The 12,059-nt window shown below is 39.3% G+C and overlaps 1 protein-coding gene across 2 annotated transcripts in view; it reads left to right on the forward strand.

The window, feature by feature from the left end:
* The window catches only part of LOC119884592 (histone-lysine N-methyltransferase EHMT1-like), a gene marked incomplete at its 3' end in the record, with an annotated part of 38,062 nt that extends 26,399 nt beyond the window's left edge, over positions 1 to 11,663 (forward strand). For both annotated transcript variants that reach the window (XM_038694977.1, XM_038694978.1), the window contains 9 exon segments: positions 887 to 988; positions 1,105 to 1,209; positions 3,607 to 3,761; positions 7,494 to 7,661; positions 8,940 to 9,084; positions 9,302 to 9,379; positions 9,761 to 9,876; positions 11,389 to 11,475; positions 11,585 to 11,663. In XM_038694977.1, the coding sequence (XP_038550905.1) occupies positions 887 to 988; positions 1,105 to 1,209; positions 3,607 to 3,761; positions 7,494 to 7,661; positions 8,940 to 9,084; positions 9,302 to 9,379; positions 9,761 to 9,876; positions 11,389 to 11,475; positions 11,585 to 11,663 (1,035 nt within the window).
* Between the last annotated feature and the right edge of the window lie 396 nt (positions 11,664 to 12,059).

Raw genomic sequence — 12,059 nt, forward strand, 5'->3', positions numbered from 1 at the left:
GTTTCCCCGTAAATCTCCCTTATTTTTAACCTTTAGAAAATCAATCTTGCCCAAGGATTTAATAGATGAAAATACCCCCCTGAAATAATATTAGTCCTAGGCTATACTAGTGGTAAACCATATGAAATTATAATGAATTTAATAAGTAATAATAATAACACTTTTGGTATAGTATAATATGGAATTAACATTGTACTTTTATTTATTAAAATTTCCCTTATTTTCAGTCTCATTGATGACAGTTTTGACTCCTCTGTAGCCCACTCTCCATCTTTCTGCTCCTCTCTCTACCCCCTAAAACCCACAGAACCTGCCGGAGCTTTCCAGAGCAAAAAGCGGCTACTTTTGTTGCATTGTTTTTAGTTGAAGATTTATAAAGATGCTGTTTGTTCTGTTTTTGTAGTTTACTCCACTGGAAAGCTATATTTGTTATAATATAAGATGTTCGCAGTAACCAGGCACAGGCTTCTATGGTTTAAGTCTGTAAGTCAGAGGGAGTGGAATTTGTTGCCCATGTTTCCTAAAATGAACAGTTGTCATTTCATGATACTTTATCATCTGTTAATTTTAATACTTAATAGTTTGTTTTTAGGACTAATTAAAAAAATATACTGTATAATGCTACATGATAAATAAAAGACTTCAAATAGACCCAGTGATTGGTGACCGGTACCAGCCAATACTGCTTTCGGTGATCAGCCCAAAAAATCCTGATAGGAGCACCTCTACTCTAGACTGTGGGGAAACGTTTAGGTACCTTTCTGAACTGGTTCTGTTCACTGGTGTCCATTCCAATTTCCTGTTTCACCCACAACTCTCATGGAGTCCAGAAGCCAATGAAATGTCCTTTCTCTTGGACTCATGTCATCCTGTGTTGTCATCCCAGGATGTCATGGGATTCACCTGTCTGCATTTGGCAGCTAAATTGGGACATTATGATATAGTCCATCATCTGCTCTCCAAGGCTTCCAAATTCATCAACTGTCAGGTAAAAACACACACTGCCTCATTTACTAACTGCTGCTAACAGTTATTTTCGTGTAAATAACAAGTCAGGTGTTAGTGTCAATCTTTGCACGAGTTTTATAACTTCTGTCTGTGCAGGATGCTGGTGGATGGACCGCCATCACCTGGGCCATCGAGTACAAGCACAAGGAGCTGGTCCACCTGCTGCTGGCCAGAGGGGCCGATGTAAACATCAGGGACAAGGTCAGTGCAAACGACACGCTGACACCACAATCTGTTTTCTTCTTTTTAAAATAACATGTTTTTAAAAGGCAAATATTTAGTAATGAAAAACCAATAAGAGTATAGATAAAGAACAGAACAAATAAATAGTATCAATAAATGTATCAATAAAATCCTAACAACAATATAAAATAAATACAGTATAAATGGCAGCTGGTAAAGACAAAGTTTATGATAATTTATCAATCATAGTTAACAAGTCGATCTCTGGGAAGGATCTCTAATTCATTTAATTTACTATTTATAAAGATTAAACATGACAATTAACTTTAATCTTGTTATTTTCAACAATGTTTGTGTTATTCTAAATTTTGACACCAAGATTTAAAAATTTTTACAGCAAAGGTATATCTGTTCCATATATCAGTCGGTCATCAGTCTAATTGGTTACTAATAATCTGTATCGGAGTCGGCCTGGAAAAAAACATATCGATTGATCCCTAATCTCGATTACAAGATCATTTGATTTTTTTTATGTTCTCAAAGTCACAAGACTTTGAGACATAAATGCTAGAAATCATCTCTTCTTGGTCAATACTAACATTATCGATTTAACTAGACATAAGTAACATGCCTCACTGGCTCTACCTACTGGTTCATTTCAATTTATTTTATTTTCAAGTGATAGACATAACATCATGGATATCACACTGATGCTTTACTTTTTGTAGGAACCTGGGGTCTCATTTATTAAAAGTGTGTTGTATCCATACTAAAAGTATAGGGTTGCACAGCTGAAAATGGCATGTGGCAAAAAAATTAATCTGTGTCAGTGCATCTGACAGCCATGTCAGAGGCGGCTGTGGTTCAGGAGGTAGAGCGGGTTGGCCGTTAATCGGAAGGTTGGCGGTTCAATCCTTGGCTCTCCCTGGTTGTGTGTCGAAGTGTCCTTGGGCAAGATACTGAACCCCGATTTGCCCCTGGCGAAATCCGCCATATGAATGAGTGTGAATGTTAGTTTCCGTTTGAGCACTTAGGCTCAGTGTATGAATGTGTATGAATGTGTATGACTGGTGAATGCAGATGTAGTGTAAAAGCACTTTGAGTGGTTGAAAAGACTAGAAAGGCGCTATACAATTTTTCAATGTGAATATCCTTTTTGCCTGAAGAGTTTGTGTACTACCAGTGTGAGTGAATGTATTTATTTAAATTGCATAGTGGGCAGAGCAAAGTGACTGTGGGATTCTTCTGTGTAGGCTCAGGGCTATAAAGTGCCACTATTTCACTCGCATACGCAAGTCTCACATTCCACAAGCTGCAATGTGCCCACGCTAGAGTTGTCTGTATTGAGTATTTTCAGTCATCACTGTGATGGGTGAAAAAAGCTTTGTCCATATTTTAGGTTTTGTGTGTTAAATGTCAGACCAGAACATTACTTTTGCTTGTTAGATAGTGTGCGTAAGTTTCTTTGCAAATGTTTAAATGTAAAAAAGAATAAAGCGGTTTCAATGTTAATAAAGGCTTTGACAGTAGCCTAAAAGAATAAAGTTTTTGGTTGGATGGCACAGACTTTAAACCATGGCTGATGCCTGTCACTGGGAATAACCGGCAGGCGTATTGTTGGGTCTGTAAGAAAGCAGTAAGTGTAACCTTTAGGTGTAATGGGGGCATCAACGATATCTGGTCCCATATACACAGTGCTTTTCAATTCAATTCAATTTTATTTATATAGCGCCAAATCACAACAACAGTTATCTCACAGAAGAGCAGGTGCAGTACTAGTCACAAATAAGTTTTAGGATGCTGACAAAGTTGTCTATTGCAAATTTGTGTGCTACACCGCCTACACCACTCCATCACTCATTTTATTCTCTTGAGCTTTGTTCCCTCCAAGCCTCTCTGAATTCTGTTGTATCGATTCAGTGGTCCATAGAAGTTATCACAAACTAAGAGTGTTTAGTTTTGTCAGTCTCAAAATCAATAAATAAGTAAGTTAAAGGTGCGTTTGTGTAATTTTTAGTGGCATATAACGGTAAGATTTTAGATTGCAACCAACAGAATACCCATATTTAAGCCTGAAAATAAATTATGTCAGGTATCTTGCAACTGCTTGGCGTTAGCAAGCAACCTACTGTGTTTGACATGATTTCACGTATTGCGCACATAAACGTCATAGCCGACGTAAGCTAATGGATTTTTGCGGGAAATCCGACCAGTGCTTCACATAGAAAACAGTAGGCCTATACAGGCTGTTATAGGCAATTGAGAATGTTGGTGAATGCCTCAATTTTTAAGTGAGGTCACAACCCATTCCCACAGAGGCAATCCAAATGTGATAAATAAAATTAAATTCCCATTTAAACTCCACGATGCACCTTTTAGAGGTTTGTGCTGACCTCTTATCTGCTCCTTGTTCAGGAAGAGAATGTCTGCCTGCACTGGGCGGCTTTGTCGGGCTGTGATGACATCGCTCAAGCTCTGCTGGAGGCTCGATGCGACCTCAGTGCTGTCAACGTTCACGGTGACTCACCGCTTCATGTTGCTGTGAGAGAGAACCACCTGGAGTGTGTGATGTGAGTGTGTAGTCCGGGAACAAAGATCGCTTGGGTTACACAGAGCTTTATTCATTCATTAGTCCATTGTTAATAACATGAATATGATTTAATGGAGGGGAGGTAGGGGTGGATTGGGGTATAAACTCAGAAGGGGGGCACATTTAAAAAAACAAATAAAAAATAAACCAGCAGGATCAAATGCCATTCCTAGAGGTGCTAGGCTAACCCAGCTTGGACCAATTCCAAAATGTCCAAAATATAACCCGGTACTGGAATTTAGAGATTGTTGTGCACACAGTACAGTAGGGTTGCCGAAAGATAGAAAATAATAAGGGACGCCTGCCACAGCAGGGGCCACACTGATTGAGGGCCTGGCAACGACAGGCCCGATGGTGTGCCAGTGGTGGTATATCATAACTCAAAATATGTTTTCAGGAACGTATTAAGATTGATACCAATGGACATTATAATAAGCTATCTTCCTTTTATAAATGTCTTTCAAACAGCTACAGTAAAACTATGAACAGAAAAAGCTCACTCCTAATAAGCTCCACACAGCACATTGCTGACCAACTTTGTTTCGTCACTCTGGAAAATATCCTTTCCACATAACCAGTGGCTGCTGCGATGCTTATGATGTGGCTGATGATGGACAGGGTGAGAAATTGCTGTTGAACTTGAGTAACTGTAAAGAGTGGTGTGAACACAGATTTTGGCTTAAATATTTGTCATTGTAATACCAGCAGTAATACCATTCAAACAATAAAACCTACATAAATAACCTATCTGCAAACATTTCTAAATTTAATTTATCACCATTTTAATGATTGGTCAGTAAATATATTTATGTATTTATGTTTTCAGTTTTTATTTAGCCTATTGTCACACGTCTGACTGGCCACCGTGCACCACACAGAATACTGGCCAGCAAATTGTGCAGTTTGGCTTGATACTCGTCAAGTAGGCCAGTGGTTGGCAATTGGCGGCCCGCGGGCTAGATATTATTGCTGGCAGGCCTACTTGATGGGCAGATTGCTTTGATAGTAGAAAAATAAATTACGAGGTATAAACTTTTTGCAACTGTAGCGCCACCTAGTGGAAGAATATCCCAGGGCTGCTCAGTGAAGCTCGGGCCAAGCATTTGAACAGATGCGTCAAGTTTGGTTACAATAGTTTATGCCAATTTTGATTTACGGGCCATCCATCCATCGTCAACCGCTTACCCTGCGTACAGGGTCGCTGGGGGGGGCTGGAGCCAATCCCAGCTGACATCGGGCGCAAGGCGGGGTACACCCTGGACAGGTCACCAGTCCATCGCAGGGCCACACATAGACAAAAAACCACTCACGCTCACACCAATCAACCTAGTCCGCATGTCTTTGGATGGTGGGAGGAAGCCGGAGCACCCGGAGAGAACCCACGCAGACACGGGGAGAACATGCAAACTCCACACAGAAAGGCCGGGGCAACCTTCTTGCTGTGAGGCGACAGTGCTAACCACTGCACCGCCGTGCCACCCTGATTTATGTAAAATTGTACGTAAAGACACAAAAAAGTAAAAATTTATGAAAAAAAAGAGATTGATGTATAAAAATTATTTTGATAACTTTTCATTAGTAGCGTCCGTAGATGATCCTGCCATAGTTTCAGGTCGATTGGCGAAACAGTCTGGGACGAGTTCGCAAAAATAGGTTTTAGAGAAAAGAGATAAAAAGTTGTATAATTTAACATTTTTAGAGCAGAAGACCATTGGTGCAAAGATGCAGAGGAATCCAGAGATTAAAATAATGAAAGAAGATTGACTCTAAACGAAGATTTAGATAATTGCAAAAACGCAAAGTTGAAGAAGGACCAGAACCTGAAAAACCAGAACCTGATGAAGAACCAGAACCAAAACCAAAACCAGCAGCTGGTGCTGAAATAGATCTCAGTCATGACAGTTACAGTTACTCACACATTCATTTCCTCGTAAGTGATTGTGCCTCCAAAATAAAAGCACGACAAAACTTTTTGCTGCAATGCTTTATGTCGAGTTTATTAAGAGCTTTTACTTTGAAGAGTTCTGAAGGACACTAGCTTGCGTGACGCTCCTTTTGAAAAAGCCATCATCAAGCATGTGATTGGATTCCTCTGAATTTCCCTTTTTATATACAGTATGGAATTTCCTCAAGGAAATGAAAATAAGTGTCCATAGGTTTATGAATCAACCCCCAGGACGTGCACACACTGCAGCACATGCTTTATTGTGAACATGTGAAAAAGTGTCCTTATAATCAATTTGTTTAAGAAGGGATAAAAAAAAATATCTGCAGTTAGTTGGAATTAATTTTACGACGTTGCAAGTGAGTCCTGCACAGTACCGACTGAGCTAAACGTGCACACTAGTATACAAGGATTTGAAATAATTTCACCATGTAACAGCAACAAATCAAACCAGCAATGGCAGGGAGTATTACCCAATCAGGGGTAGAAAAGGACAAGTCTTCACAGAATGATGGAATGATTTGCATGGGATGCTGCATTAAAGACAATTCGGAATTATGGGACAAACCAAGTCCCTTATTGATTCAGAACGGGCCGCGCTATTTAGTTCTCAAATATGGGACAATTCCGTATTTTAAGGGACAGGTGGCAACCCTACTTTACAGAGACCTGGCTGCACCACAGCATCCCAGATCACAGTTGGCCATGTTCTGGAGTGTTTACATCAGTGATGCTTGATGCTCAAATGCAGTCAAAGTTGATGGATGTTCCACAGATGCCAGCCACATTATCTGCCAAGAATTCCATTGGTGTTGTTTTTTTCTTACTAGTATTTACAACCCCCTATGTGCAAACAGACCTCAGAACTAAATTCTATTAGCATGCCCACACTTCCACAAATAAAAAAACAATTTGTTTGCAGAAAAGATGACACCTTTTATGCTCACTTTGCTCTCCTCAAGAAAGTCTCAGCTGTCCACTGCCCCTAGAGGAATGGCCACTGTCAGTATTCACAGCAGATGTGAGAATAACTCAGAGAGTGAATGTGAGTAAAGCTGCTGTGCCTTAAACCTGCATTCTTTCTAATGGCCAGCACTGGACTCAATAGCAAAATGAGCCTACTTCTCACCTGATTTATTACCTCAGTAAATACTTTCCTAATGAGTTTATGGTCTCACTCGCTAGTTTCAAGTCTTCTGTAATACAGTATGGTGTTCACTCATGTTCATTTAGTAAATTATGGTCCTATTTAGAGGAAAATGGACCAGAAAGTAGGGAAGGCTTTAGGACGAGGCTACCTTGTGATTGATAAGTTGCTATTGTGAGCTAGTTTTTGAGTGCTGTTTGTGTTTTTTTCCCAGTTTGATGTGGAACAGTTTGGAACCTAAACTGTGAGCCAGGCCTTATCACCCAACATCAGTGTTGGACCTCATAAATGCTCTTGCAGCTGAATGGGAGTAAATCCCTGTTTATTATTGGAGGCTGTTTATAGCAGCACATTAATGCCAACTGTTTCTAATGACATGTTCAAGAATCGCATATGGGTGTCCACATACTTCTGGCTATAAAGTGGATTAGCTACTGGCATATTTAGTCATAAATGTGATATTGGCTTTTAGCTTCAACGCCACAATCATATTGGTCTATCCCTTGATACAATAGTTTGTTTGTTTTTTAAACATACTGTGTTGTCTAAGTTGTGTTTTGCTACATTTCTAAACTAGTCTGCAGACTTAAACTGAAAACATAAACAAATTCCACCGGCAGGTTGTTTCTGTCTCGTGGAGCTGACGTCAATCAGAGGAACAGGGAGGGAGAGACTGTTTTGGACTGCTGCGTCTACGGCTCCAAGGTGTGGACAGCCCTCAACACCAACAAAAAGCTGACTGATGCCAGGAGAGCCAGGGACTTTCATGGAGAAAGAGTGCTCAGCAGGTAGATGGCAACACTGCTCTGTGTGTGTTGGCCGGGTTATATAATAATATTAATTTTTATTTTCTAAATTGCATGTATAGAACTGTTATTTGTAATACATTGATGTAGGGCTGGGTGATATGGCTTATAAATAATATATCTCAATATGTTTAGGCTGTATCGCAATATATATCAATCTAAGTATCAATTTACACATTTTGTTTAAATAACATATCGTACATTCTCAAATAGTGCAAACATGATCTTGTAGAATCTGATGGATTGCTGTAGCTTAAACTACCTAACCTATCTAAGTAGTTAAAATGAGCAAAACCTTAAACATCACAGCAGTAAAATCCAAGACACACTTTAATGCAACATTTATAATAATCAAGAAACATCACATATAATAGTAAAACGCCGACAAGGTCCATTTTACTGCACAATGACTATTGTAAGTACATTCTGCTGTAATACTAGCATAAGCATAAGGTAAAAACCATTGTACGGTTTAGAATCGAAAACTTGAAGTGAACTATTTTCAATGTGAGGTTGGTATTAGTACTTTTGCAATGTAGTAGTTTAGGCTACTGTTTTGTAACTGACCTGAATACTTCTTCCAACTCAGGTTAGCACACCGAAAGCCTAACTGTACCTGTGTGTTACCAGCCGAGCCTTCCCCTTTAAGGAAGGTGGCTTTGTGGGTAACCTGTGTGTGAGTCTAGCGAGTTTGTTGTGAAAACTAGTCTCTCCCAGTGTGTAGGGCGGGAAGTTGCATTACTTTAGTCAGTCATAGAGTGTGTAGATAAACTCAGGTTGCAGTATAATATTGCTGTGTGTGCCACAAACCACTGTGAAAAGCTAGCTATATATCAACTACAATTCAGGTTAAAAGCCAATTAATATAGCCTAAAACCGGAGGTATCCCAAATACATTTTGGAGCTGGGAGCTAGATTAATTACAGTAATCAAAATATTGATTGTGTGTTCTCATGGGATCTTTGTCTGCCACAGTGACTCAGCTGCTAACTCACTATATATATATATATAGGTCTATGTAACATGTACACCACTGCACCTTTTACCTGAATTCTTGAAGTTAGCATTTTTGACAACAGAGGTGTTTACCATGCATTGTTTTCTTTATCTTCTTTATATTCATTCTGGTATTGGTACTTACATAGATGATGTCTTGTCAGTTTTCTTTACTCTGCTGTGATATTCTCTTCATCCATTTCTATAGCATTTTTTTTTGCATATTTGAATCAGATTTTATAACCATAAACTTCCTTCTCTTAGGGACATTTCTCGGGGGTACGAGGCAGTTCCTATCACCTGTGTCAATGGTGTTGACAACGAGCCGTGCCCTGAAAATTTTAAATATGTACCAGACAACTGTGTCACCTCCTCACTGAACATAGACAAGGACATCACTCACTTACAGGTCTCTGTAAATTAAACGTTTATTACAGTGCAGAAGGTGGAATGAACTGATGTTTAATATTCAATATGAATTTGTCGTAGTTTTTTCACCTATTCAAATTCAAAGAGAAACCAAAGGCTTGCAGTACATTAAATAATAAAAACATAAAAGATTGTGTATGTAAAAGCTGCAAAATGTCATATCTGACTTATATTAGCTCACTGATTCTGTCATTCAGCACTGCAGCTGTACAGATGACTGCTCATCCAGTGCCTGCATGTGTGGTCAGCTCAGTCTACGATGTTGGTATGACAGCGTAAGTTGACACACACGTGCAAAATGCAAATATATTCGTCTTTTTTTTACACATCACTTCCACTTGGTCACAGGCATGTTTACTGGTGACTAATATAAAACACTTCTAGTGGATTAACTAACACATTTAAGCAGACTTTTGGGATGTTAACAAATTGTTATTGTCCTTTTTGTTTAATTCTGCCTGCAGTATTTACAGGTTTAGATTTTCCAGGGTTGACCTGCTTAATTTCTATTTTTCGTAAGTCACAAATCAGTTTCTAGCTAGGTATAAAGAATCTAACATCTGGCTCTCTCAGAGCAGCAGACAACTTATCTAAACAGAAAATGTGTATTTTATCCCTGATAGCCGTTTGTTACATGTCTCTTGGTGCAAACGTAGGAGGGTCAACTACCACTGGACTTCTGTCAGCGGGAGCCCCCAGTGCTGTTTGAGTGTAACCACATCTGCTCTTGCTGGAAAACCTGCAGGAACCGAGTGGTCCAGAATGGACTGAGGTGACATGTTCTATCTTTTGAGGTGTCGCCTGTGAATCTTCATTTAATAGCTCACTGTGGCTGTTTCTTATTTGTACCAAACCTCCTTTGAAAATACTACTGCTTTTCCTGTTGTTTAATATTTGTATATGAAGCAGTATGCAGAAGTATTCAGTTAGCAATTTTATACCACTGAGCAGCTTTCATAGGAATGAACAGGGCCCCACTGCCGACGCTGGATCCAGTTCTCTTTATACATTCATTACACTACATTTATTCATTTAGCTGACGCTTTTGTCCAAAGCGCAGGTTGCACACCTCTGGAGCAACTAGGGGTTAAGGGTCTTGCTCAGGGACACATTGGTGGACGTGTCACAGTGGGGTCTCTCAGACTAAAGGCATACGTTTTATCCACCGTGCCAGCACCACCACATTCCGCATTCATGTAGAGAAGCTGTTCTACAGGCCACTCGCGAGAAGAGGAGAGTCAAGTGGCAGGGCAACAGGATTTCCTTCTTTCAGGGTCTTTCTCAAGAGGTGCTCCCTTTACAAGACTCCCTTGTAAAAGAGACTGTGTCTCAATGGGACCTTTGCTGTTAAAATAAAGGTTAAATAAAAAGGTGCTTCAGCAGTGTAGGAAGTTTGATACAGTGTAGAAACAGTTCCCAGAGCGGGGGATGCCGTACTCCATGCTGTATCCAGCTACTGTAAAAAACAGAATAAATAATTTCACCTCACCAGACGCAGCAGACGTTCTGGCAGGATGTATCCATAGTTACTGAGCTGGATTGATTGTTTGTGTAAACTACTTAATGGCCATACATGTGTGTTCAGGCGTCATGGTACTGGTTGTCCACTGTAATAGCATCAGATAAATTACAATATTTCATTTACATTTTGTTCCATTTTATTCTACTGTCTCTGAGGGGATTGCTTACTTTATTTACTAAATGCGAGCAGATACGTTTGCGTGTGTCTAGGCTACATGCATGGGTGTGTATGTAAATTAGGGCATATTATTATTCTCCACAGACATGTATGTACATATGCATACAGGTATATATGAGCTTCCACTGGCAAAAGTTGTGGATGGCCCCAATACAATCACTCCATTGCATCCAGTTTTTTTTTTTACATGCACAAAAAAGATATATAACTAAGTACTAAGTATATAACTAATAAGAAAAAGGCAAAAAGCATAATACCACCTTTCTAAACTAAGGCTGAGACCGGCTTTCTTACCTAATCTTAATCTTAAAATTCTGTATTATTTTATTTTTTAAATGTATTTAAATAATAATAATAATAATTTAATGTATGTGTGGAGTATTTGTTGGGTGTGGTGGAGGTTTTATACCAGGCGAGTGGAAAAAGAACTCAATTCTATCTTCCAGGAAAGGGATTAGTTGTTGAAAGTTGTTTTTCTCTTGTTTTCTTGAATTAAATCAATGTCGTGTTTTGTTTTAATGTTCTTCTAAAGTATGCTGCCGTTCTGTCAGCTTTGGGATCACATAATTACCTTTTTTGTTTCAGAGCCCGGCTGCAGGTCTTCAGGACACAGAAGATGGGCTGGGGAGTGAGGGCCATGCAGGATATCCGTCAAGGAACATTCATTTGCGAGTGAGGACAGGCTCAGATAAGAGAAATTACTCCATTCAGTGTTTTCTAGCATGAAATATTTAACAGATTCAGCGCTCTGAGCCCCCTACCCCTCCCTATGCTTCCACAGGTATGTCGGGGAGATCATCACTGACGCAGAGGCCGACAAAAGGGAGAATGACTCTTTCCTCTTCACCCTTGACAATAAGGTAATTACATTAGTGATCATGAATTTTTAAAACCATTCTGAAAAAAACAAAAACAGTTAGGAAATAGGCTGGATAATTAATTATAATATTAAAACAAATGTTAGGAGAAAGAAGAAGTAAAATATAGCTGTTTGGAGCTATTTGAATAGGTAAAGAATTAGTGAGGTGGAAAGATAAGAATCTTTCTATCTCCAATTTGTTCAACTCAAGCAACACAGTCTCAGGAGGGATTGTAAGGCTGTTAATACGTCTAGAAGGAGACTCCAAGTTATGTGAAATGCTTTAGAGACCTTTTTCACTTTTCTCACCAAGATTTTCTATACCCATCTGTCATGTGTCAGAGAGGAGGCATGTTTCCATTTAAGAAGAATGGATGTTTTAAAATTTTTGACTAGT

This window comes from Micropterus salmoides, unplaced genomic scaffold, assembly GCF_014851395.1.
Source record: "Micropterus salmoides isolate LMB-PRFRI ecotype aquatic unplaced genomic scaffold, ASM1485139v1 Ms_hic_scaffold_3571, whole genome shotgun sequence".
Lineage (NCBI taxonomy): Eukaryota > Metazoa > Chordata > Actinopteri > Centrarchiformes > Centrarchidae > Micropterus > Micropterus salmoides.